At 34.1% G+C, this 26,729-nt stretch overlaps 3 protein-coding genes across 3 annotated transcripts; 2 read left to right on the top strand and 1 right to left on the bottom strand.

Annotated features, from left to right (window-relative positions):
* Positions 1-212: 212 nt before the first annotated feature.
* On the bottom strand, positions 213-3,072 carry LOC114162229 (probable polygalacturonase). Its single transcript, XM_028046048.1, has 5 exons — positions 2,410-3,072; positions 1,851-1,971; positions 1,306-1,554; positions 1,057-1,210; positions 213-941 (listed from the first exon to the last, which is right to left on the bottom strand). The coding sequence occupies exons 1-5, from the start codon at positions 2,818-2,820 to the stop codon at positions 416-418; spliced, it is 1,461 nt and encodes a 486-aa protein (XP_027901849.1). The 5' UTR covers positions 2,821-3,072; the 3' UTR covers positions 213-415.
* A 14,273-nt stretch (positions 3,073-17,345) lies between these two features.
* Positions 17,346-18,752, top strand: LOC114162936 (photosystem I chlorophyll a/b-binding protein 6, chloroplastic). The gene is made up of 5 exons (XM_028046953.1): positions 17,346-17,480; positions 17,561-17,731; positions 17,806-17,843; positions 17,938-18,452; positions 18,554-18,752. Exons 1-5 carry the CDS (start codon positions 17,434-17,436, stop codon positions 18,566-18,568), a joined length of 786 nt encoding a protein of 261 aa, XP_027902754.1. The 5' UTR covers positions 17,346-17,433; the 3' UTR covers positions 18,569-18,752.
* A 1,041-nt stretch (positions 18,753-19,793) lies between these two features.
* Positions 19,794-22,144, top strand: LOC114162805 (pollen receptor-like kinase 3). Its single transcript, XM_028046779.1, has one exon. It carries the CDS (start codon positions 20,125-20,127, stop codon positions 21,955-21,957), a length of 1,833 nt encoding a protein of 610 aa, XP_027902580.1. The 5' UTR covers positions 19,794-20,124; the 3' UTR covers positions 21,958-22,144.
* The last annotated feature ends 4,585 nt before the right edge of the window (positions 22,145-26,729 follow it).

Genomic DNA, 26,729 nt, shown 5'->3' with positions numbered 1-26,729 from the left:
ATTCAGAATCATAAGGAAAAAATCATATAATTTTGCCAATAATTGATATATAATGGTTTACTTTAAAACTGTTTACCGATAAAACACTTTTAAACTATCGATTATGATTATAATCTGACTCAAAAAGTTATGATTTAACTATCCATCTAATTTCCACGACTTCTGGAAGGTATAATCACTTGCATTTCATAGAAAATTATCCTCAGAAATGATTTTGTAATTCTGGAAAATTTATATAAGCATCTGAAAAATTTCCTATATACAACTCATCATCTAAGAAAAGTAACTAACAATCTTGGTCATCCATGACCAAGATAACTTCCTCTCATGCTTTCATTGAGCACACCCTTTATATACACACACGCACGCACATCAGAGGTAACACATTCATTGAGTTTGGAACACAGACATCACCTCAAATTTCATAATCTATGTCTGTGACATTCTGTGAAGCAGCATGCTTAACAAGCTGCCCTTGCTCATCGTACCGATCAAAGCTGTCGCATGGAGCAGGAGAGATGGTCCCTATTACCTGACCTTGGACAAAGGCACACTGAAAGATATGCTTCTTCTTGTAGGTTGTTCCAACCTTCATGTCCTGGAATGTCACATTTCTTATCGGAATCTGTTCGCTGCCTTGAATTCGAACCGGCACACGAACTCCTTGGCCACGGATATTGATGAACCTTATGTCTCTCAGTATTGGAAGTGCTTTTGGATCGTATCCAGCACCAGGGTGTTCATTGTAATCTGTCTTTATCACAATTCCGACACGCACGTTTTTGAAAACTAGGTTCCTGTAAGTTATTTGGCGCACGTAGCCACCTCTTCCTGGTGCTGTCTTGATTCTCATCGCGCGTCTTGATTCCCATACCAGAATGTTCTCCACCAGCACGTTCGATACCCCACCAGACATCTCACTTCCTATTGAGATCCCAGCACTGTTGCATTTCACACAGAAATTTTCCAAAGTATTTAAATATCAAACACCATGAGATGCTCAATGACATATGATTTGTTTCGTATTTGTTGGCATGAGTGAGGAATTGACTTTACCTGACATTAGATTGAACAACGAGGTTTCGAATCACTATATTCTTGGAAGGCCTTCCATAAGTAATTCCATATTGATCCCATCCACTTTTTATTGCAATTGCATCATCCCCCACACTTATGTAACAGTCCTCTATCAGCATATCCTCACAAGAATCTGTTCATATCATAGAAACTGAGACCTGTGAATAACCGGTACATCATTTTAAGATATGAAATATGTTGCAGCTTTTAGGAGAAGACACTTCTTACCAGGATCTATGCCATCAGTATTTGGAGCGTGATATACTGGAGCCAATATAGTAACATTTTTCACTGTAACATTTTTGCAGTCATAGGGATGAAGTGTCCAAAAAGGAGAGTCACGCAAAGTAATGTTTGAGATCACAATGTCACTAGACCATAATATCTGAACAAGTGGCCCCCTAGTGTGGTTCAGAAGCTTTTGGCGATATTTTGTCCACCATGTTTGTCCCTGTCCATTTATGGTACCGTTATGCCCTGCAAACAAGAGAAACATAGAGAGCAAGTATTGCACAAACAGAAGTACAAGAGATCAGTGCTGTGGCAGAAAATTTGGCATCACAAAAGCAGAAGTTATAAAATACATGCTCAATTAGCTAAAACCTTCGAACTATTTGGTATCACAAAAAGTTGGACAATATTATTTTCTTTGAGACTCTAACATCAATGGACAAATTTCCTTCTCCTTAACATATATATAACAATTTGGTTATATTTTGATACTATGTATAAGTCTTGTCCTCAAGAAAAGATGATGACTTTTTGATCCTGACCTGTTATGACAACATCTCTAAGATTTTGGCCGTGGATCAAACTGGTATATCGAGGACCAGGATGCTCCCTTCCATACCCATACGAAGGCAATGCAGGCATCAGTGGCCAATACTTTTCGTCCTGTTAATCATCACACAGGATCACAAATACAAAAGTAAGTAAAAAGTTTTAATTTAATGAAGTGAGTAAGGAACAGTAGGAATGAAAAGGTCAATGAAAAACTGCAGCAGAATGCATATCATATGACGAGTATATGTGGCTAAACTACCTTAGTCATAGTAACAGCTTCTATAGTAAAATTACAATTGTATACTCACTTTCATTTCTATTTCATTTTCAGCTTACTTTTTTCCCATCTCGCTTCCTTTCTGACAAAATAGGTGGACATTTACGACAGTTCTTCTCTTTTTCAGACACTATCTCTTTCCATCAATTTAAAGTATAACTTACCTTCATGTCTGACCAGTACAAACCATTTCAGTGTTGTTACCATCGTATCAAGGTTATACTATTACTATTGAATTGAGATTGGAAAGAAAAAGATCAGAAAAGCCCCACCTGAATTGCAAGTATAACAGCATCAGGAGCAAGAAAAAGAGTCATGTGACTGGTGAGGTTGAAGGGTGCTGTGAGCCAACGTCCAGGTGGCACAGTGAGTTGGCCGCCACCCTTATCCGCCAACTTGGAAATGGCCCTAACACCTCTCTCAAACGCCTCAGTGTTGAGAGTAACGCCGTCACCGACCCCACCAAACTCGGTCAAACAGAAAACCACCGGCCGCAGCTTCGGCGGCGGTAGCACCGGAACACCACCCAGCACGAGAAACCCGCTGATGGTGTTCCTCTGCCAGACGAAAAGCGAGGCCAGCGCCGCCACCCAGAGGAACGCGAAGAGGGTCTTGTGAGAAGCGAAAGGTGGCGTTTTGGGGTTGAGGAGGAACCAGCCGAGTACCCCTGAATTCTCCACCATTGTTGGCAACTGGTTACGTTACGTGGGTTGCTTCGAAAACTGTCGAGGGCTTTGAATAAGGAAGTGGGGTTGCGATGCTTACGTGGGTTGGTTTTTGAGGGAAGTTTGTAGTAGTAGTAGTCAGAATTGGGTGATGATAGATGAAGTGCATTCAAAGCCAAGTACTGCACACTGATAGAACGATTGCAACTGAAACTGAAAGATATGTTTCTTAGGACAATGATACAACAATTGCAATTTTCTGGTTCAGGATTTGAAAGTTATCGTTGTCAAACAATTAGGATAATACGTACGTTTACATCAAATTAAAACATGATGCTTAGCAATTAATAATGATATTATAGTATTGATTATTTATTCAGCTAAAATATTAATGACGATTATCTTATTCTTAATAGAAAATGTTGTTACATTTTAATGACGATAGTATCAGTATTTATTATAATATTAATTGATGACTAGGTTTAACACTTTATATATATATATATATATATATCAATTAGTTATCACATTAACAATTGGTTAAAACTGATCATTTTTCTTTTATAAACAATTGTTTAATTTTGAAAAATTCAAAATTTAAACGACGATTGGCAAATATTTATGTTAAGTAACTGTTATGAAATTCTACCGTAAATAAATTATATATTAAGTGAAAAAAAAAATTACAATGAGAATGAGAAAGAAGTTAGATCAAAATCTACGATCCTTTCTAATCTAGATCAACGTATTTATACATGATACATATCCAAATGTTTAAAATGCTTTAAAATATTTTTCCAAGTATCTAATATATAAGAAATATTTATTATATTTTAACAATTTTAATATATATGATTTTAATTTAAATTTATACATAATAATTAAATATTTATTGTATTTTTAAAAATTATTGTATATTTTTCAATATACATATTAAATATTATATCTTATTATTTTTAAAATAAACGTATTAACATATTAAATATGTATCACATTCGACATATATATATTCATATATATGTAAATCTAAATATTAGTTATTTATTAATAAATTAATATATATATATATATATATATATATATATATATATATATATATATATATATATATATATATATATATATATATATATATATATATATAAACCATTATCTTCTCCATTATCGAGGTAGAGGATGTTGGAGAAGTTCGTCCAACGGATTTTCATGCAGGTTAGTTCACCAAATTCGTGAATATCCTGTTGATAAGAAATGCAGTTTATTTTATTTAGAAAGTCAAATTCGAGTTTTACATGATGGAATCGTTGGAACAACTTATATAAATACGTTGATATATACTGAATATAAAGTTTTAAATAAAAGAGTTTTCTTGCAACATGTTATACAGAAGACACTTGTTGACATTATAAGAAAACTTCGATGTTATAATGGTGAAAGTGACAAAGCAACTTGGTTTTCTTAGAGAGCAATTTGTTTGCGTCATGTGATCGAGACCGATTAATATTATTAGATGCATTTTTACAATTAAACACTTCTTTTGAAGATTCAATTCTTGTAAGCTGACTTTAATTTAGCACATAAAATATATTTACTATTTAAAAATTAATAACTAATATAGAATAAATTACACTTGAACTTTATAGTACATCTCTATTGTAATCCACATGTATAATTATTTAGGACATTTACACTATGTATTCCTAAGTTGTAAAAAACATCCAAGTCTTTGTGAAAAAAATATGTTTATGACATAGATGTGATTGTTAATGAGTTTTTTTTCTTCTAAAAATGTTTTCATCTACTTTGTTAACGTAACATATGGTGGAAAGAAAAAGAAAATAATTGCAACTACTTAATAAGGCTTTCTTTATTTTCCGTCTTTCTATCTTCAATTTTGGATGCTGAGTGAAAATTTCATGTTTTTAATTGTGTTAGAAGTGTTTAATGAAATGCCACGATTAAGAGTAATGTCTTCTTTCATTGTCAATGTGAGAAAAATTAGTAAAATAAATATAATATTGTCATGGAAGGCTACTAAAATTTAAATATAGTGAAACAAAAAACAAAAATTTAAATAATCTCTTTTTTATTTGGAGTTTCATCATTAATGATTAATTTGAGTGATGTGAAAAAGATAATTGAGAATGAGTATTGAAGATAAACATAAAAAAGTTGAACTTGCTGAAACGAATACAAGCTTGAAAGTGATGGATATAATTGCTAGTGATTGAAAAACATATATATCATTTCACAATTTTAATTGTAATAATTGTTGTTTAAATTTTATTTCCTGCAATTGTATTTTTGTGGGAAGTCAATTGTACAATTCTTATTTTAATTGCACTTGTTATTATTTAACAGACTTACTTATACTTTTTAAATTAAAATACTTAATTTCAACTTGCTTACCTTTTCAAAAATTCAATCAAGTCCTTTTATATTTTAAAAGTGAATCGATTATGCGATTCTTGTAAAATTAAATGTAATCGGTATCGAGAGGTTTTGTACGTGGTTTATTATTAAATATGTAGAAGTCGATGTTATCATTATTAAGAAATAAATTTTCTTCCTCTCAATTTAAATAAAAAATTAGAGTTTCTGAGTACATTTGGGCAACCTGTCTATTACCACCAGAATTACAGTGAACCAATTATAACAGGGCAATCCTATGATAAAATCCATAGCCAAATCTTCCTATATTTGGTTGGAGTAATCCAACAGGTAAAGCAAATTATGATTTTGATTGTTGACAAACGAGGTATTCCTGGACAAATTTCTGGATATCATGTTGCATACCCTCCCAAAAAAATTGTGAAGCAATTATGGATAATGTTCTAGCAATTCCAGAATGTCCCTCGATCAAGATGAATGAAATTCTGTCAAAATTTACTTAACTATGTCATACTCTGCAAGAATAACTAGCCTTCCTTTCCAAATGAGCGAGTCATCCTTCACATAATAATTAGGATGTGGCTTCTTGTTTTACACACATAAGTCCATGATGTTTTTCTTATGTGAATCTTCCCGTAATGCCTTCCTCAGGATTGAAATGATATTTACTTTCGGCTTAAACCATGCCATAAAAAATGATCTAGTTAATGAATCAACAACAATGTTTTCTTTTCCAGGCTTGTATTCGATGGAGAAATCATAGCCTAACATGCAACCACTTCTGCTGTTCAGGATTTTATGATTTATTTTGTAAGAGACTTTAAGCTTCTCTGATATGTTTTAATAACAAACCTATATCCCAACAAATAATTTTTGAATTTTGCCACAATTTCAATAATGGCATAAAATTCCCTTATATATATATGTTGACTGCTTCTGCATTCTTGGGGAAAGTTGCTTGGAAAAGAATGTTAACACTGATATGTAAATAACGCATATAACAAATGACTTACTTATTATTGATGTGCGGCAAGTTTAAATAAACACAGAATCAGAAATGCAAGAATCCACTTAGCGTAAACATAGGCTAGTGGTGACAAAACAACAGAAACAGAGGAAAAATCCCTAAAGACTGGGACATCTTGGTAACCACCAAGATATTATTCTAAAACAGAAAATAATAACGTCTTCACTTCCTCCCTTAAACTAAATGCTATGAAGTGAGGCAATTAGTTTATATCAGTCATATCACACACTCCTAGTAGCTTCCGAAGCTTCTCAAAAACATCAACCTTCAATGGTTTGGTCATAATATCTGTCACCTATTCTTGATTTTTGCAATGAACTAATTCAATTGTGCCTTCCTTTGTAAGATTTCTTTAGAAAATGAAACCTAACATCAATATGTTTATTTCGGCCGTGCATGATAGGATTTTTAGACAATTTGATGGTTGAGTTATTATCACACATGATAGTTGTGCAGTCTTTATAGTCATGTCCCAACTCCTTTAGAATTCTCTTAATCCATACTCCTTGACAAATTCTGCCTCTATGGTGGATAAAGTTACAATTGGTTGTTTCTTTGAGCACCATGAGACAACACTTGAATTCATTAAAAACACATAACCAGATGTGCTTTTTCTATCTTCTATATCTCCTGCATAGTCACTGTCTGTGAATCCCACCAACTTACCATCTCCTGTTGTCTTATAATAAATTCCATAATTATAGTACCTTTTAGATATCGTAGGGCTCTTTTAGCTGCTTGGAGATGAATGTCCAATGGTTTTGCCATATATCTGCTTATAAGGCAAGTGATAAACATCATGTCAGGTCTTATGGTGGTGAGATACATCAGACTTCCAACCAGCTGCTTAAAATAAGTTTCATCAACAGTATTTCTGTTTTCATTTTTGCTCAATCTGCAATCAGGAACTATTGGGTTGCATACTGCATTGCTATATAGCATCCCAAACCTCCTTAATACTTCCAATGCATACTTTCTTTAACATATATAAATGCCACATGGCCTTTGCAACACTTCAATTCAAAGGAAAAATCTCATCTTCCCCAAATCAGACATATCAAATTCTCTTAACATGGAATTTTTGAATTCAGATATCATAATGGCATAATTGCCAGTGGAAATTAAATCATCAACATAGATACTTACAATGATAATTTTTTCGTCTTGATTTTTCTTGGTGAATAGAGTTTGCTCACTATCACATCGTTGAAATCCTTCAGCAATGAAATGAGCTTCAATTCGACTAAACCAAGCGCGTGGAGCTTGCTTTAACCCATACAAGGCTTTGTGCAACTTGTAGACCAAGTGCTCACTACCCTTCTTTTCATATCCTCTTGGTTGCTCTACATAGACATCCTCATTTAATTCACCATGTAGGAAGGCCGATTTAACATCTAGTTGAAAAATTTGCCAATTTTGATGAGCAGCTAGAGCAATAATCATCCGCATTGTATCCATTCTTGCAACTGGTGCATAAACCTCTGTGAAGTCAACTCCATGCTTTTGAGAATACCCTTTGGCTACCAATCTAGCCTTATACTTGTCAATCTATCCATGCTCATTATATTTGGTTTTGTAAACCCATTTCACTCTAATCTTTTTAACTCCAATAAGTAGTTCGGTAAGTGTCCATGTATTATTTTTGGTGATGGAATTGATTTCGTCATTCATAGCCAATCTCCAGTTGAAAATCTTTACAACATCTTCAAAACACACGGGATCACTTGACACCATTAGTGCCTTGTGGATCTCATCCTCTGATAACCCTCACCACTAACATAATCATCCATCCATGTAGGCGGTTGTTTGTCTCTTTGCCTCTATCTGTTTGGAGATTGCTGAAACACTCCATCTTCACTTCCACCAGATTCATCATCTTCTGCTACTTTTTCATCATCATTCTCGGGCTCACTGTTATTCCATTCCAAATCGGGTACTGCTTATGTCTCAGTCCAGTCCCATTGCTTGTCTTCTTCAAATATCACATCTCTGCTGATAATAAATCTTTTAACAATTGGATCAAACAACCTATATCCTTTTGATTCTTCACTAACTCCCAACAACACACGAGTGGTGCTTTTGTTGTCGAGTTTAATTCTCCGCACGTTAGGAACATGTGCATGTGCCATGCATCCAAAGACTATGAAATAACTAACTAAAGGTTTCATGTAAGACCCGTGAAATTTAATTAATTAAATAAATAATTAGTTAATAAATGCGGGTCGTGGAAGCCTTTATGGCATTTAATAATGGTTGATGTAAGGTGGAAAAGTGCTAGCTCATGTGGTTGAGAGTACTTTGATTGTATAAGAGGACTTGGGTTCGAGTCTTATGTATGCTATTTATGTGTTATTTAATTATTATTGTTTTAATAATATGAATGTGTGTGTTAAGTAAGAATATAATATTTGAGTTATGTTAATTGGCAAGAAACATGAATCGACTTGATGGTTTAGCATTGACTTAATATTTGCAAGGTTGGGGGTTCAAACCTTGGTGAGATCTAAATTAAGTTTTCTTTTTGCTAAACTTGATTTTTGGCAAAGAAGAGAGGAGGTAGAACACCAGCAACCACGTTAAGGCATTCAAAGGGGCTGAAAAACAATCCCATAATGGTCTTGAATGACACTTATCACAAGCAATTTCGTAGGCTAATTGTGAGAGAGAGAGGAGGGTTTTGGAGTTTGCACAATTGGGGCATTGAGGGCTGTACGAATTCAGAGAGAAACAATGAGTAGAGAGTGGGATTGAAGGGCTGGACAGCGGGAGAGCTTGAGGAGTTGTTGGAATTCAATGAAAGAACGCAAGCGTGTCATTTTAAGCGAAGGAATTCCAGGTTAGGGGAGTTTTTCTCGATGTTTTGTATGATGAATTATATGCCTTGTGAGAAATTTGATGAATGGAATGCAACTGTCTCTGCGTTTCTTTAAAATTCATCGCGTTCTGGAAATTTTAGAAACCGCCTGGCGGCATCGTGAAAGCCCGCCAGGCAACACATACACCAGAACATCAAATACTGGTTTTTCTTTCTGTGAACCGCCTGGCGGCTGAAGATGACCCGCCAGGCGACATAAACTGCGTGCCCAGATTCTTTTGGTTTTGGTGTTTTATTGTCGTGATGATGTGTGGATTGAAGTTTATTGCACGTATATTATTATTACCCTGAATTACGATCGAAAATTATGAATTTGGCGGAAATTGTATGACCTTGAAGTTGGAATCGGGGGTTAGGGTTTATGATGGAATCAGTGATAGATAAACATGAATTTTGTCAATGATGGTAGGTTGGTTTTGCAGAATTGATGCTACTGTGGGTGATATATGAATTCTGAATGATACTTTGATGGAAAAATATGTCTGTACGAGGGGGAAAACTGGGATTGGAAGGTTTGGGGTGTGGTTCAGTGCGGGAAAAACCTGGGAAGTTTCCAGAAGTGTATGCACTGCCTGGCGGCGCATGAACTGCCGCCAGGCGGCCTGCCAGTTAGTGGATTTATGTATTTTTGTTTGGGCTCTGTGTCCTTGGGTACTTAATGGACAAACTATATGTGTAAGATTCAAAAATTTAACAGGTAAGGATAATTTGACTTAAATAAGACTAAGGGAGACTGAATTAAATGAAAGTGGGTGGTGTGATATAGATAGCAGTGATCTTTGAACATTTGGGTGTATGTGGTAAGTTAGATTCAGAAGGTATGTTAATATGGTAGAAAGGGTGAGATAGATTTATATGAAATGGTATGCTAATAAATGAGAAGAGTGCCAAGTGCAATTCAGTTTATTAACATGTAGGGATATATGAAGATTATGTTTATGGGATGTTGTAGTTAATTTGCTACATTGTTTGTGTGATTTTGGAGAAGTGTGTGCAACATTGGTAATTACAATTTACTTGATTAAAAAGGTGTGTATGATATTCTAGAAATAGAACTATGCTTGGTGTGTCCAAATTGTTTTATAAGTTGTGTGTGGTATGATTTAAGATCCATTGGGATATGTTTTAAGTGCCAAAGTCAGTAGCATTGCGCTACTGGTATGGCGCTTGGCGGCGAGAGCGAGCCGCCAAGCGGACGGAATACAAATCAGTGGCAGTGGCCACTGTTGACGCATGGCGCCTGGCGGTAGGGGTAGTTCCGCCAGGCGGTATGGTATAGCAGAGGTCCTGAAGGTGCAGTGGCGCCTGGCGGTGCAGGTAGGTGCGTTAGGCGGTGGCGGCAAGGTGGAGTCCGCCCGGCGGTGACGATGCAGTGATGATGCTGCAGGCGCGTGGCGCCTGGTGGTGTGTGATGCCCATCAGGTGGTCTGAACCTGGTGTGTGCCTGGCGACGTGGGATGCGCGCCAAACGGTTTTGGTTCAGTGATGGTGCGTGAGGAAAGGTTCTACACAGCTTTAGGGGATGTTCATGATGCGATGCTTTGGCTAGGGGCCCAGTTACGAGTGTAATCTTGTATTGGGGTAACATGTGACCACTCTAGGTTGTAGCCCGGTGGTTTAGGAAGTCCAGTGGAGTGTGCGAGTTGTGGCTCGTACAGAGAGGTTCGGGTGATTGCCCTCTTCAGAGTGATTCTGATAGAGCTTTGGTAGTCTGGAACAGCTACAAACTTCATGTTTGTTTCGGGGAACTCCACTTGGTGTCACAGTGAGATGGTGTGGCAATGTTATTCCCACGTGTGGACTATCAGGTGGTGGCCTATAGTCGGAGGGGCGAGTAGACACTCGTGCAACAAAGATCGATCATCGTTCTCACCTAAAGGGTATAGAAATGATAGACGTATAAAGAAAGTATTGGAAGTGGAGAAGTAAGGAACAAGGGAGAAGAATACTAACTCGGGGTTTTAAGGTTGCGATGTTGTATTTAATATTTTATGTGTTTGGTTTTATTTAAATGAGCTCACCCTATCTGTGTGTGTGTGGCGATGATCATGTAACTTGTTACATGGGAGCAGATGATAATGCAGGTGAGCAGGCAGGTACGTAGAGACAGAGTGGGGATCTTCCAGCGATTTTGTTATCACCAGTTTTCATGTTGGACCATGGTTTTTCTTTGTAATAATTGTACAAACAATCTTAATCGTATTACGCATTTTACGACTATTTTTATTTATGTTAGCGCGTTGAACATCGATACTTAAATTTTTTTTCCCGCATGTTTTGGGAAATCGCGCTTAATAAATGAGGCTGTGACATATTTATTTTAAAAAGTAATTTCCGGCTAGGACGTTACATTTCACACCACTCCATGCTTTCTCAACTGTAACATCTTTCACAACCAGCGTAGGACACCTGTTTAAAAGATAAATAGTCTAGTTTACTGCCTCTGGCCAGAAAGACTTAGGAATGCTTTTACCTGATAACATGGACCGAACCATATTCATCATTGTTCTATTCTTCCTTTCAGCAACAACATTTTGTTGTGGAGTGAAGGCAGTAGTTAATTGCCTCTTTATCCTATGCTCTTTGCAGAATTCATTGAATTCATTTGAATTGATATTTCGGCCTCCTTTTCAACCATAATCTTGAAGCATTTGAAAGAGTGCAATGTTTCTGATTTTTCTACCAAAAAATACACCCATGCTTTTCTATTGTAATCATCAATAAATAGTAGAATATACCTTTTGTTGCTATTAGATATGGGAGTGATGGGACCACATATGTCTGCATGAATAAATTCCAGCTTCTGAGTTGCTCTCCAATTACTCTGCTTGGGAATACGATCGCAATATTGCTTCCCTTTGATACAATCAGTGCAGATTTCAGTTAATAGAGGAAGGTGAGGGAGGCCACTGTTAAGACTTTGGCAAGTGTACCAAGTCGCACAAGTAGTAACCAGTAAGACCAAAATATCGTTTCCCAAGAGACTCGTGTATACTAAATATTTGCTTAATTAGTGACTAATTTAAACTAATGAATGAATTCATAATTTGGGTTTTGTATGTAAGAAAGTAAATCTTTCATAAACAAGGAAAATTGAACTTGGATATTTAAAGACTCTAGAAAATGGTAAAGACTAGAAATGCAATGGATTGATATTGTTGGAGTTAGACTTCACCTACTTCACTCTCATGTATATTAAGCAATAAAACTCTTCTCCATTAATTACTAATGTCAACCCACAAGTCTACTCAAATTCTAATTCCTTAGTTGAATGAGCCTAGGTTTCCTTATTTAGAGTCAATTCCTTGAATCCCTAAATAAACAAATCCGCTTTACAAATTAGGGTTTAAGACAACTAATGGGTCAAGTTCCATTCCTAGATACAAGTTCCATTAGGTATCTTGTTCCAATTCTAGGTTTTAAGAGATATTTTCCAATACCTAATGATCCAAATATCATGCAATGAATAGTCAAAACAAAGCAAGTTTTAAGCACATAAACAAAGATACTAGCAATCAATGGAAGAAGCATTTATATATTCAAATCATTCAAAAATACATGAAAGTTCAGTGGCTACATCTAACCCCAACAAAAATGGGTTTAGCTCTCCATTGTCATGGAGAGCTCAAGCTTACAAAACGGAAATGGAAGAGGAAGGAGATACAAAGAGGAAGAAAGGGTAGTTCCCACTAGCCCTAGCAGCCCTCCAAGTGCTCCAAATTGCGTTGCTCGAGCTCCAAAGTGTCCAAGATGAGTTTCCCCTCGCGAAAGCAGAAGAAAAAGGCCAACTTGCCATATCAGCGAAAACTGGCGCCTGGCGGAAGCCTCTCATCGCCAGGCGCTAGCGAAAAAACAATGGCTAACCTCTGCATCTACCGTCTGGCGGTGTACAGGTGCCGCCAAGCGGTGAGCCACTCTGTCGCCTGGAGCCTTCATTCTGCCGCCAGGTGCTGGCTGCATCTTGCGTCTGGCGCTGGCATTGTGTCGCTTGACACTTCCTGTTGACATTTTCCTTCTTCTCCTTGCTATTTCGGGTCACTCATTAGTCTAGATTGTTGGAACAAAGCTTCCCATCTACAAAAAGGACACAAAAATGGGGATTAGTGGTATATTTAGATGAATGTAACCCAAAATGTATTTATTTACAAAAGTAAAGTAAAATTGAGGATTAAGTGGGTTAAAAGCTTTGGAAGAGATGATTTTGCTAATGAAATATAGCTTGAATAATGGTAAAAATTAACATTATCAGCCACGTACCATGTTCTTACTGAGTAGTGTTCTCAAGCCACTGTAACTCAGATGGCCATATCTTGTTTGCCAAAGATGTGATAAATCTTCGGTGATTATTTGAAAGCATTGATTAACTGACGACAAAGGCAACGAGAAAAACATCCTATTGGCACTCATATTGGTTTGAATGATCAGACCCTTTTCTGGATGAAAAATCTTGCACTTCCGTTCCTTGATTAGAATGGCCAAGCCTTTCTCTTGGAGTTGCCCCATATTTAAGAGGTTGTTTCTCAACTCTGGAATATAATATACTTCAGTGATTATTAGATTTACTCTACCTAACGACAACCTTATGCTCCCTTTTCCCATCACGTTCATCTTTGTGTTGTTGCCCAATTTCACGGAATGACGAAAAGTTTCATCAAGGTCGTGAAATAGAGTTGAATCACCGCACATGTTATTTAAACATCCTGAATCAAGGAACCATGCTTCTTTCCTTTTAAACTCAAATGACTCTTCATATGCCATTAATAGCAGTTTTTCTTCCTCGATAGTCTCGACATGGCTAGCTTCTTTGTTCCGAGGGCATTCATAGCTAAAATGGCCGAGTTGATGGCATTGATAACATTCAACAGTTGCTTTTGTTAAAATAACCACGACCACGACCTCGACCTCTTCTTTGAGCTCTTCATCTTCCTCGGTCGACTCCCTTCAGCAACTTGCAGTGCCTATTCCTCATTATTCTGTCTTTGAAATTTTTGTTCGTGTACCACTAATGAGCTTTGTAGCGCATCAATGGAAAGATCATCGATGTTCTTGGACTCTTCAATAGAACACACAATATAATCAAATTTCTCCCTTAGAGAACGAAGAATTTTTTCAACCACCTTGACATCAAGCATGTTCTCTCCATATGTCCGCATTTTATTGGCCATTATCATAACCCTAGAAAAATACTTTGTCACGGTACCAAATTGCATCTCCAAAACTTCAAATTCTCTGCGGAGAGCTTGAAGATGAGACCTTTTAACCCTTGCATTTCCAACATATTTCTTTTTCATAGCATCCTATATTTCTTTGGAAGTGTTTTTTGCTAGAATGGTGTCTAGAACTGTGCGATCAATTGCTTGAAAGAGGTAATTTTTTACCTCCATATCTTTCAATTTCATCACATCAATCTTCTTCTGTTGGGCTTCGGTATGTGTTATATTGTCTGTTACTGTAACATAACCGGGATCAATCAACTCCCAATACTCCTTAGAGTGTAGAAAGTTCTCCATCAACATGCTCCAATGGTCATAGTGACCGTCAAAGCTAGGAATAGCGGGTTGTACAAAGCTTCCTTCTGAAGTCATGTTGTTTTGCTGTAAACGAAAACTCAAAGATTGCTACTTTGATGTTGATGTATCAGGCCCAATGGAGGCTCTTGATACCGAATTGTTAACACTGATATGTAAATAACGCAGATAACAAATGACTTACTTATTATTGATGTGCAGCACAGTTTAAATAAACACTGAATAAAAAATGCAAGAATCCACTTAGCGTAAACATAGGCTAGTGGTGACAAAATAACAGAAATAGAGGAAAAATTCCTAAAGACTAGGACATCTTGGTAACCACCAAGATATTATTCTAAAACAAAAAATAATAACGTCTTCAAAGAAAGCTATAAGGTATTGTTCTTGACTCAAAACTATACCTATACTTGCCCCGATGCATCAGTTTCTAAGATTAATTCCTTGGAAAAACATATTTCCACACTAAAATTAGCCTAGGAAATTTCTTGTTGCACCTCGATGTTTTCTTCCTGCACCTCCATAGTATTAATGAAATGACTTAGATATTCCTTATTAAAAACTTTGCATCCTCGTGTTTAGGGATGTCAACGAGGTGGGTAGGGTACGAATAGTAATTCCTCCGTACTTTACCCATTGAACAAATATCCACCTCGTACCCGTATCCATATTCGTATGGGTATCCATTTTGCGGGTACTGCATATTTTGCTAATATCCAAGGATATTCATGGATACCCGCAGGTATTTGTAAATTTTTTTTAATATTTAATAAAAAAATTTAACCATAAATTTAAATAAAAATACAATGTATAACCTTTATAAATTTCAAACAAAGTAAAAATAACTCATTTAGATAGTGTTGAATGACGATTTACAAATAAATGAAGATTTTTTAAAACCAATTGATAAAAAATAACCTATTCAAAATCAATGTGTTAATGTTTTAATAATTATTTTTAATTTAAATTAGAGTGTAGCAGGTATGAGTATCACGGGTACGGATACTTTGATACTCGTACCCGTTATCCGTGGGTATCCATTTTCAATATTCATTTCTTATCTGTTACAGGTTTTATGCGCGAATATCCACAAGTAAAGATTTTTTTGACATCTCTACTCGTGTTGTCTTCAAAATTTACATTATAAATTGTACAATCCGTAATGTATTTTAGATTATGAATTGTCTTGTAAATTTGCATTATGAATTGTAAAATCTAAAATATAATTTTGAATTACGAATTCCGTAATCTAAAATGTAGTTTGCATTTCATATTATTTTTCAAATTTGTATAATAAATTGTACAATATAAAATTATAATTTAAACACAAAATAATTATATACCATTAGATTCATCCATGCAGAAAAATATTTTGGCATAGATTATTTTGGTTATAATTGATACCTAATGTAGGTATTTTTTATTTTTTAAATAATTTTGTTTGTTTTGTTCTTCCTACACATACACACCTGCACACAATACCACAGAACTATAACAGAAACAATAACTTATATTTATCACACCCAGAATAAGTGAAAATACTATTGTACAACAATATGCTATCCTTAAACAAATAATTGTACTAAATACTATTGTATTATGTATTTTGGAGAAACTATCTTTAAATACTTAATGAACCTATTTCACCTGTAACTTGTAAGTTCTATAATTTATACTCATTTTCCATACATATAAAGTTACTTAATTTAAAAATCGAGTGCAAGAGAAAAACATAGGGTGGAGGAAAAAATTCCCTCAGCCGAAATACCTTTCTTTGCTCTATCCACGTTAAGCCCAACACTCCACCCAGATCTCGAGGACAAGGTTCAATAATGATATTCGATAGGTTTGACCGATCAATGCAACAACTGTATTATTTCTGCCCTAAAAAGTAATTTTGTTAGAATAGGAATAAGTGTCCGGCAAATTAATGCAAGCAGATTGTGCCCTGTTCTGAACTCGAATTTGCGGGTTAATATCTTAAATAGATACATTAACTTTTAAAATTATTTAACCAACATTTTTTTGTAGAAAATATGAATTTAAAAAATGAAATATTTTGTCTTCAAAAATATACTTTTATTATTATTTTTCGGGTGTAGGGATCAAGCACCTACAATCAACACTTAAATTACCTTTTTTCTCCTCTTGTTTGACGTCCTCCTTAACGAGTTTATACAATTCTTTCTCTTGCCGCTCGGTCGTCCAGTCAAGCTCTTCTCGGATCCGCCCACAGTTAACATCCAGGTCCTACATTTCCCTCCGTAGCTCGGCTCTCCTCCCGTTCGGCTGGTCGGGCGATCGGGGTACCTGTCTAAAAGGCTCCGATGCTTAAGTCAGTTTAAGACCGATCGGTAGGTAGCAGTATATGCTGTAATAAAATGCGAGTTGAAGGTGTTTACCAACCTACCCTGGGCTTTTATTTATAGTTTTTGGTTTGGGCCTGTGATTAGAGTTTCTTAATCATGACCCAATTGTGTTTTAAACTTGATTATTGATCCAGGTTTTGGTGTGGTCGACCGATAGGTCGTGCGTCCTGTCGATTGTCTTCATAAATGAAGGTCCACCTGACCGATGGTCCTTGATCCGCTTGACCGATGGTCCTTGGTCCGACAGTAGGCCATACTATACAATTATCTATCTTTCCATGGACTCTTATATACGTGCCACGTGTGGGTTTCATATACCATTGGCCCTCGTTTCATATTTTATCCATCATCTGGATATAGCAGATAAAGGCAGAGAAAACACAAACGTGACCCTTCTATTGCATTTTTCCATTCCACACAACACTTTCTCTCATCTCATTCATGGCTTTAGCAGTTTCCTCCACCGCATTGTCAAGTCTTCCAAACAGGTGCTGGCTCAACCACTTCAACCACCATTCTATTGCTGTTGTGTTGCTCCTAACCGTTTCATTATTTTCTGCGGATGCAGAGAAATACGTCAAAAGGTTAATTTGGCCGAAAGAACAGGGACATGGCTAGGTTTGAGCAGAAGAACAACGACAAATGCAACAAAAGGAGTCTCAGCCGTGTGTGAGCCACTTCCTCCAGATAGACCACTGTGGTTCCCCGGTAGTTCACCTCCCGAGTGGCTTGATGGCAGGTTTGTGTACAAAAGTTTCTGATTTGTAATAAATAGAATTTGGCTTAATTGCTTCAATTTTCTGTCTGCTGCAGTCTTCCCGGTGATTTCGGTTTTGACCCTCTTGGATTAGGTATATATACACTACACACGTTAGTTTTACTTCTGTACAATGTTGCGTTGTGTTTAACCGAAACCCATGTTGTTTTATGTTTTTGTCTGGTCAGGGTCTGATCCAGAGTTGCTAAAGTGGTTCGCTCAAGCAGAACTAGTGCATGGAAGATGGGCGATGCTTGCAGTGTTTGGAATTCTGGTTCCGGAGCTGCTCGAAAGACTTGGTTATGTCGAGAACTTCAACTGGTACGATGCCGGTGCGCGAGAGTACTTCACGGACAACACAACGCTGTTCGTGGTGCAAATGGGCCTGATGGGCTGGGTTGAGGGTCGAAGATGGGCCGACATGCTTAACCCGGGATGCGTTGACATTGAGCCCAAAGTGCCTCACATCACGAACCCGACGCCCGATGTCGGGTACCCGGGTGGGCTGTGGTTTGACCCGATGGACTGGGGTCGTGGGTCACCTGAACCAGTGATGGTGTTGAGGACGAAGGAGATAAAGAATGGAAGACTTGCAATGTTGGCATTTGTAGGGTTCTGGTTTCAAGCTATTTACGTTGGAGCAGATCCTGTTGAGAATTTGATGGCTCACCTTGCTGACCCTGGTCACTGCAACGTTTTCTCGGTAATTTTTTCTTCCTTCATTAATTTCCTCAAAAAAACTTAAAATACAATTTCGTAAGTATTTTATAAATATTGTGAATTTTGTTTCCCTTCAAAATGCAGGCTTTCACGCGGTAGAGCTATTATTATATATAGTTTGAAGAAAAGAGGATATGGATCTGGATGAACATATGGTATTACAATATCAGTTTTTAAATATGTACTTTTTTTTTTTATAAATGTGAACTTTACAATTGACACCAAGTCTTGATTCTTTTAAAGAAAGTGATTTTTCCTAACTAAATTAAATTAGTTATTTAAATATTGTTATATTAGTTATTACTCTACTTATTATCTTGTATGAGAAATATCATACAATAAGAAAGTTTAATGTTTAATTTAGTTTATGTTTATAAATACGTGAGTAGAAACATATGAATGAAATGATCCTTATTAGAAAAAAAATGTTAAAACAAAGTAAAATATTACCGAAAAATAAATAATACGGAGATTTTTTTTTTAATATTTATATTTTGAATTTGATGAAAATTTTGGTTGTCTTACGTTGTATCACATATTGTACTTTTATATTTCATTTTAACCATTTCAAATAAAAAAAGAAAGAAAGAAAGTGTTAATGTGTGTAAATAAATTATAAACTCTTTAATAATATACATAGAATTGAGTAGAATTAGTTTTTAATTATATTGAAATATAAAAGGAAATTATTATATAACATTAGATTCTCATATTAGAATGATAAGACAAAATATATATGTCTGATAAAAAATTATAAATAAAATTGCAAAATTGATACCAATCAAATAAAAAAAAATAGTTATGCTTGATTTTTTTTTATATTTAAACTTATAACCAAACCTAATTTCATATGATTTAAATTAACGTTGTCCCTAAATGATGATTTAGACAATCATAAATAAAATTTAAACTGAGAAAAACTTAAAATTCATAAAATTTATGATTGATTTGATTGAGTTTTTAAATTGAACCAAACCGCGAAATGCATTCTTAATTTCATCCTTGAATGATAATTAATTTCTTCCTTAAATGATGATTTAGACAAGTTGATACAAAATGAAAAGCTAAGAATCCTATAGTTAAGTATCTAAATTCAAACCTCAATTAAAATTACAGGAATAAAACACAAATATTGTCACACAAAAAAAATGTAAAATAGAGATTGAAGTTAGGAAGTGTTATAAATGGTAAATTTCATCCAAGATGTGTTAGAAATCCTTTTTTTTTTTAATAAGCGAGTGGTTGTTTTTAAATATTATGTTAAATTTTTAAAAAATATATAATTATAGATACTAAAGTATTGAAAAAAGGTGTAGTGAAAAAAATATGTGGCAAGTTTAGAGTTTCCATGCCGAAAACCAATAGTATAGGAAGTCCAAACATATCGGAAGGAACCAGAGGAGCACCATGTCCAGTGCAACCTCCATCTATTCTTAGAATCTCCGACGGCATTTCTGGCAAAAACACACCATCATCACTCATCTCCCTCTCTTCTCTCTTCTCTCCTCTCTCACACCCAAACACCAAAACCACACTAACCCAACCTCCAACATGACACCCCGCCTCACTTTCCCTTCCCAAAACCAACCCCCCTCACAAAAAACAAACAACCTTAATCTCTGCGGGCAGCGGTCCATTATTCCGACAACCACCCAATGGCCGCTGTTCGCCTCCACCACCACCACTACCACCACTTCCTCCTCCTCTTCTTCCACCTCTTCTTCGCTCTCTCTTCTTCAACCGAAACCGAATCCCTCCTCCGTCTCAAGCAGTCCCTTGTCAACGCCGATCGCTCTCTCTCCTCATGGATCCCCAACGTCTCGCCTTGCTCCGGCACCTGGCTAGGCGTTGTCTGCTTCAACGGAGTCATAACGGGCCTTCACCTCTCCGACTTGGGCCTCTCGGGACCAATCGACGTCGACGCCCTGGCGGAGATTCGCGGCCTCAGAACCCTCAGCTTCATCAACAACTCCTTCTCGGGGCCAATCCCGGAGTTCAACAAACTGGGCTCAATCAAGTCCCTCCTTTTAACCCAAAATCGTTTCTCCGGGACAATCCCAAACGACTTTTTCGCCCCGTTGAACTCCCTCAAGAAACTCTGGCTCTCCGGCAACCGCTTCTCCGGCAGCATCCCGCAATCCCTGACCCGGCTCGACCTCCTCAAAGAGCTCCACCTCGAGTACAACTCCTTCGCAGGCTTAATCCCCAACTTCCGCCAACAGCTAAGATCGCTGGACCTCTCCTTCAACAAACTGGAAGGGCCCATTCCCGAGAATCTGGCGACGTTCACCGTGGACTCTTTCGTAGGAAACGACGCTCTGTGCGGGAAGCCGTTGGTGAAGGTGTGCGAGGCTTCCAACACGTCGTACTCGGTGGCGAGCAACGTGGGAGACGAGGAGTACGGGAACGGGTGGGGGAGGAAGGTGATCGTGGTGCTGATGGTGGCGTCGTTGGCGGCGTTGTTGTTTCTGTTTTTGACGCGGAAGCGGCGGGTGGAGTTCACGCCGGTGAGCAGGAGCAGCAGCGCGGAGGAGGCGGTGGAGGTGCAGGTGCCGAGCTCGAGGGGGAGCGTGAGTGACAGGAGGGAGAACAAGAGGGGGGACATCGTGATGGTGAACGAGATGAGGGGGGTGTTTGGGCTGCAGGACATGATGAAGGCGGCGGCGGAGGTGCTGGGGAACGGTGGGCTGGGGTCGGCGTACAAGGCGGCGATGGCGAGCGGGCTGTGCGTGGTGGTGAAGAGGATGAGGGAGATGAATAAGATAGGGAAGGAGGTGTTCGACGCCGAGATGAGACAGTTCGGCAGGATCCGACACCGTAACATCATCACTCCCCTCGCTTACCACTACCGTAGGGAGGAGAAGCTCCTCATCACCGAGTACATGCCCAAAGGAAGCTTGTTCTACGTCTTGCATGGTGATAGAGGTCTATCCCATTCTGAATTGACATGGCCCATTCGTTTGAAGATTGTGAAGGGAATTGCAAGAGGGTTGGGCTTTCTTTACACCGAGTTTTCCACCTACGACTTGCCTCACGGCAACCTTAAATCTTGCAATGTCCTCCTAAGTGATGACTACGAGCCTCTTTTGAGTGACTATGCCTTTCAGCCACTGGTGAACCCGAATGTTGCAGTGCAGGCATTGTTTGCCTTCAAAACCCCAGACTTTGTGCAGAACCAGAAAGTTTCACAGAAGACCGATGTTTACTGCCTCGGAATCATCATTCTGGAAGTGATCGCTGGAAAGTTCCCTGCTCAGTATCACAGCAATGGGAAGGGTGGGACTGATGTTGTGCAATGGGCACATTCTGCAGTTTCGGAGGGAACAGAAGCAGAGATGATCGATCCAGAGTTGTCGTCAAACGACACAAACTCACGCAATCAGATGGTGAAACTTCTCCGAATTGGGGTTGCTTGCACCGAGAATGATCCTGATCAAAGACCAAAGATGAAGGAAGCTATTAGAAGGATAGAGGAGGTACAGGTTTAAAGACATGCGTGCCAATAAGCAGCTAGCTTAGTTCAACTTTCTTTTGTAGGTGACAAATGCAGGCTTTAGCCTCTTTAAGCCAACATCTGTCCTTGTAAGCTTATACAAATCTCATACAAAATTAAATCATTTTTGGACATTATCCCTCCAATTTCTAAACTCTTCAATTTCACTCCAAAATATTCATAATTACTACAAACATTTTTTATCCTCTCTTAAATGGTGTGCTCCAACATCACTATAAGTACATATTTTAATATACATAAGTAATTTCAACACAAAAATATTTAGGAAAGATAATATAGGTACTCACAAGAAAAATGACTTTTGTTATTAGCTCTAAAGCAAACATTTACCAAATTAACAAATGAACTGCTTACAATATTGACAATATAATTTAGAAGGATATTGAAATAATGGATTTATTTTGACTAACTCAATCCTCGATTTATGTTGGTATGTATATATTTATATACAGAACAATGATATTATAATTTCTATTTTTTAATTTTTAAATAGAGAATGTGAAAAATAAGTTGTATTTTTTCTATATAAAAAAATTTAAATCATTATTATACATAAATGAAATCCATAACGATTAACACTAAGAGAAAATTATATATAAGGATTGATTACTAAAATTCCCTCTCAAATATTTTTTTTTTCTATCTATAAGATTTGAACCGAAGAAATCAAACCAAGGACTTATTTATTTGTTATTTTTTTTTAATTTTAATTGGTAGGTAATTTTTGTGTGAGTAATTATTTCTTATAAAATTATAAAATTTATAAATATTTTTTATAAAATTTGTTGTGAAAAATGTTTTATATAAAATATTTTCTAAAAAAATTATCAACAATTTTTTGCAAATTTTTTCATAACAAAATTTATAAATATTTCTTACAAAAAATTTTAAAACAAATTTTCAATTTAAAATCATTTAATATTATTTGTTTTCCTTATAATTGCTGCCTTATTCCTCAGCATGCAACAATATTGGAAAATAATGTCGTGAGAGAAACTATGTGATCTAAAATTTTCATTTTTTTTATTTTTTTATTTTATTTTTAAATTGAAAACTAGCATGAGACCCGTGCGCACGGATCGTGTTTTTGGTTTATAAAACTTTTGTTTAGAAAACATATTTTAATATTATTATTGATAAATCAATAATTTAATTTAAAAGTTATAGATGTTATAATTGTCAATTTAAATATATTTAAACGATAAATTCATCTAACAATGATATAATTATATATTTATGTATAATTAATTATTACTATGTATTATGTGTTATATGTTATGTGTTTTTGAGTAATTTGGAATAATCAATTTGTGATGACATAAATTGTTATTTTGTTTAGATTAAAAAATGTCAGTATGATGTTTTTTAAAAATTTAATTACAGAACATGTTTGTGATAATAAGTTTAGAGTTTTAGTCAAGATTAAAGAATAAAAAACAGGTGTTAATTTTTTTTTGTTTTGGATTTTCTTGTTAGATTTCAAAGTTATTTAAAATATATTTGAAATAACTGAATCATGTTTTTTTTATATTTTTAATATTTATAACAGATTTTATTGTTAATATATATAAATTAGTGATTTGAATAATTATTATTGTTATTAGTTTAATTATTTAATGATTAATTTTATTGTTTAAATATATTATTAATTTATTTAATTATAAGAATTTGTAATAGTAATAAGTTGTGAAAGTAAAATATAAGTATATTATGTAATATGGTCATGTATAAATTAAATATAATATAAAATTGATGTTAAAACTTTAAAAAAATATATTATATGTTATATCTATAACAATATATAAAGAGAATTATCTCTTTTGTGTCCACATTTTAAAATACCAATTTTACCCTTTAAAATATAATTATTTATTAAATTTTTAAAAATTGACCGTTATTTTTACAAACATTTTTATAAAATTGTCTATCTCTACTCTTTTATTTTTTCTATTTATCAAACAATTATTCTCTCATATTTTCTAATATATTTTACTTTATTTTTAATAAATATAATTTTATTTTATATATTAACTTAATAATATTACATTACCACCTACTAATATAATATAACGTATATTTAAAAAATGTGTCGCGCCTGTGTGTACGCTAGTATTAAAATAAGATGCATACTTTGTATGATATATTAGAATAAAATATGTATGCACATATCGTTATTAAAGTAAAATTTAGGCATATGGTATTATATGGTCATGTACAAAATATATACAATGTGAAATAATGTTAAATTAGTGTTAAAATTTTTAAATAGAAATATATGTAGATATAAACACATGTATATTATAATAGAATAAAATGTAGATATATTATGTTATATGGTCTCGTACAAAATATATATAAGATAAAATTTATGTTAAAATTTTTAAATAGAGACACATATAAACACATGTATATTATATTAAAATATAATGTGTATTCATAGGTCCTTGTTAAAGTAAAATGTAGGGGTATTATGTAATAATGTCCCATATAAAATAATACAACATGAAATTTTATTAACATTTTTAAATAGAAACACATGTAGATATAAACACTTGTATATTATATTAAAATAAAATGAGTATGCACGGGACGTTGCTAAAGTAAAATGTAATATAGTCCCATAGAAAATAAATATAATATGAAATTGATATTAACATATTTAAATAGAAACAAATGTAGAAACAAACACATTTATATTACATTAAAAGGAAATGCATATGCATGAGTTGTTGTTAAAGTAATATTTAGGCATAATGTGTAATATGGTCCTATATAAAATAAATACATGGTGAAATTGATGATAAAATTTTAAAATAGAAACACAGATGTACATAAAAACCCTTGAATGTTATATTTAAATTAAATACGTATGCACATGTTGCTACTAAAATAAAATGTTGTCATATTATGTAATATGGTCAAATAAAAAAAAATAAATGAATTTGATGTTAACATCGAAATACGTGTAGATACAAACATATGTATATTACATTAGAATGAAATGCATATGCACGTGTTGTTGTTAAAATAAAATTTAGGCATAATATGTAATATGGTCCTGTATAAAATAAATACAATGTGAAATTGATAATAAATTTTTTAAATAGAATTATATTAAAATGAAATGTGTATGCACATGTAGCTGCTAAAGTAAAATGTAGACATATTGTATAATATGATCCAAAACAAAAATAAAATATAATAAATCTTTCCAATTTTCAATAAATACAGAATCAACCTCCATTGAGTATTAAAACAATAGTTTAATAAATAAAGAAATAAATTAAAAAAAGTTGAACATTTCATCATAATTATAATAACAAATAATAATAATACAAATAACATTAATAATTGAACAAAAATATTAAAATGAAATAAAATTATAATATCAATAATAATAATGTTAAATATATTGCAAATTAAGAAAAACAATGTAAACATAATTAAATATATTGACAAAATATAATTCTACAGATAGTTTTTGAAATACATATGTTGTTAAAGTAAAGCTTATAGGTGTAATATAGTCCCATATAAAATAAATAAACATGAAATTGATGATAAATTTTTTAAATAAAATTATATTAAAATGAAATGCGTATGAGGTATAATGTAAGCATATTTTATAATATGTTACTGTACAAAAATAAAATATAATAAATCTTTCCGATCTTCAATAAATACAAATTCAATTTCCACTAAGTATTAAAATAATAGTATTAATAAATAAAGAAATAAATTAAAAAATATTCATTACATTTATAATAACAAATAATAATAAAAATAACATTATTAATTGAAAAAAATATTAAAATGAAATAAAATTATTGAATAAAATTATAATACCAATAATAGTAATAATAAATATATTGCAAATTAAGAAAGATAATGCACATATAATTAAATATATTGACAAAATATAATTCTACAAATAGTTTTTGGATATCGTTAAAGAAATTTAAAATATTTAAACAAATCAACAAATAAGAACGTATGAATTCAAAATCTTGATTCACAATCAAAGAAATTTAAAATAATTAAGGAAATTTACTAATCGATAAAAAATCTTTATAAATTAAATATGTAATTATTAATTATAAATATAGAAATTTAAAAGATTTCAAAACCTATGAAATAAAAATAATTAATCCGTAGTTAGAAAATTAAAAACATTTAATAAAACTAATTGGTCAATTAATAAAAAAATTTAGAAATAGATCATATAAATTGATTGTAAAAATAAATGTTTTAATCCTTGAAATATTCTCAATCCCATTTAAAAATAAATTAATTATCACTTTCAAAAGGTTAAATTGATACAAATTTAAAATAAAAATAACTAAATACAACTTTATCATTTTGGTAATATGAACAGCAAGAAATCATAAAAGTAAAAGTGGAATCGACCAATATTTTTGCAATAAACCCAATTTTTATAAAAGAGTAAGATAGCCTATTACCATATAACACTCTAGATATGTTAACATTCTATATCCTAATTTTACTTGTTACCATATAATACTCCCTTGAACCACAAATTTTGGCCAAATTTTAAAAAGATAGCTTATTCACACAATAAAATGCTTATTATACGTTGTAAAATAATATTAAAACTGACATTGTAAACAAAATATAATAAATATATTCAATACATATTGATTCAAAATTTGTTGAGTAATAATTAAAGTAATAATTTATAATAAAATATATTTATCGATTCAAATAATAATAACAAAATAGATATTG

Source organism: Vigna unguiculata, chromosome 9, assembly GCF_004118075.2.
Source record: "Vigna unguiculata cultivar IT97K-499-35 chromosome 9, ASM411807v1, whole genome shotgun sequence".
Lineage (NCBI taxonomy): Eukaryota > Viridiplantae > Streptophyta > Magnoliopsida > Fabales > Fabaceae > Vigna > Vigna unguiculata.
The sequence above is the reverse complement of the archived record's forward strand: the minus strand, read 5'-3'. Positions and strand labels throughout refer to the sequence as shown.

Bases quoted from the DNA above. Each gene is read 5' to 3' on its own strand.
- LOC114162936 (XM_028046953.1), top strand. From the start codon at position 17,434: ATGGCTTTAGCAGTTTCCTCCACCGCATTGTCAAGTCTTCCAAACAG. The intron at 17,481-17,560 runs GTGCTGGCTCAA...CTGCGGATGCAG, and splicing joins TTGTCAAGTCTTCCAAACAG to AGAAATACGTCAAAAGGTTA. The intron at 17,844-17,937 runs GTATATATACAC...TTGTCTGGTCAG, and splicing joins TTTTGACCCTCTTGGATTAG to GGTCTGATCCAGAGTTGCTA.
- LOC114162805 (XM_028046779.1), top strand. From the start codon at position 20,125: ATGGCCGCTGTTCGCCTCCACCACCACCACTACCACCACTTCCTCCTC.
- LOC114162229 (XM_028046048.1), bottom strand. From the start codon at position 2,820: ATGGTGGAGAATTCAGGGGTACTCGGCTGGTTCCTCCTCAACCCCAAA. The intron at 1,555-1,850 runs GTCAGGATCAAA...TCTTGTTTGCAG, and splicing joins TAGAGATGTTGTCATAACAG to GGCATAACGGTACCATAAAT. The intron at 1,211-1,305 runs GTAAGAAGTGTC...TGATATGAACAG, and splicing joins TACTGATGGCATAGATCCTG to ATTCTTGTGAGGATATGCTG.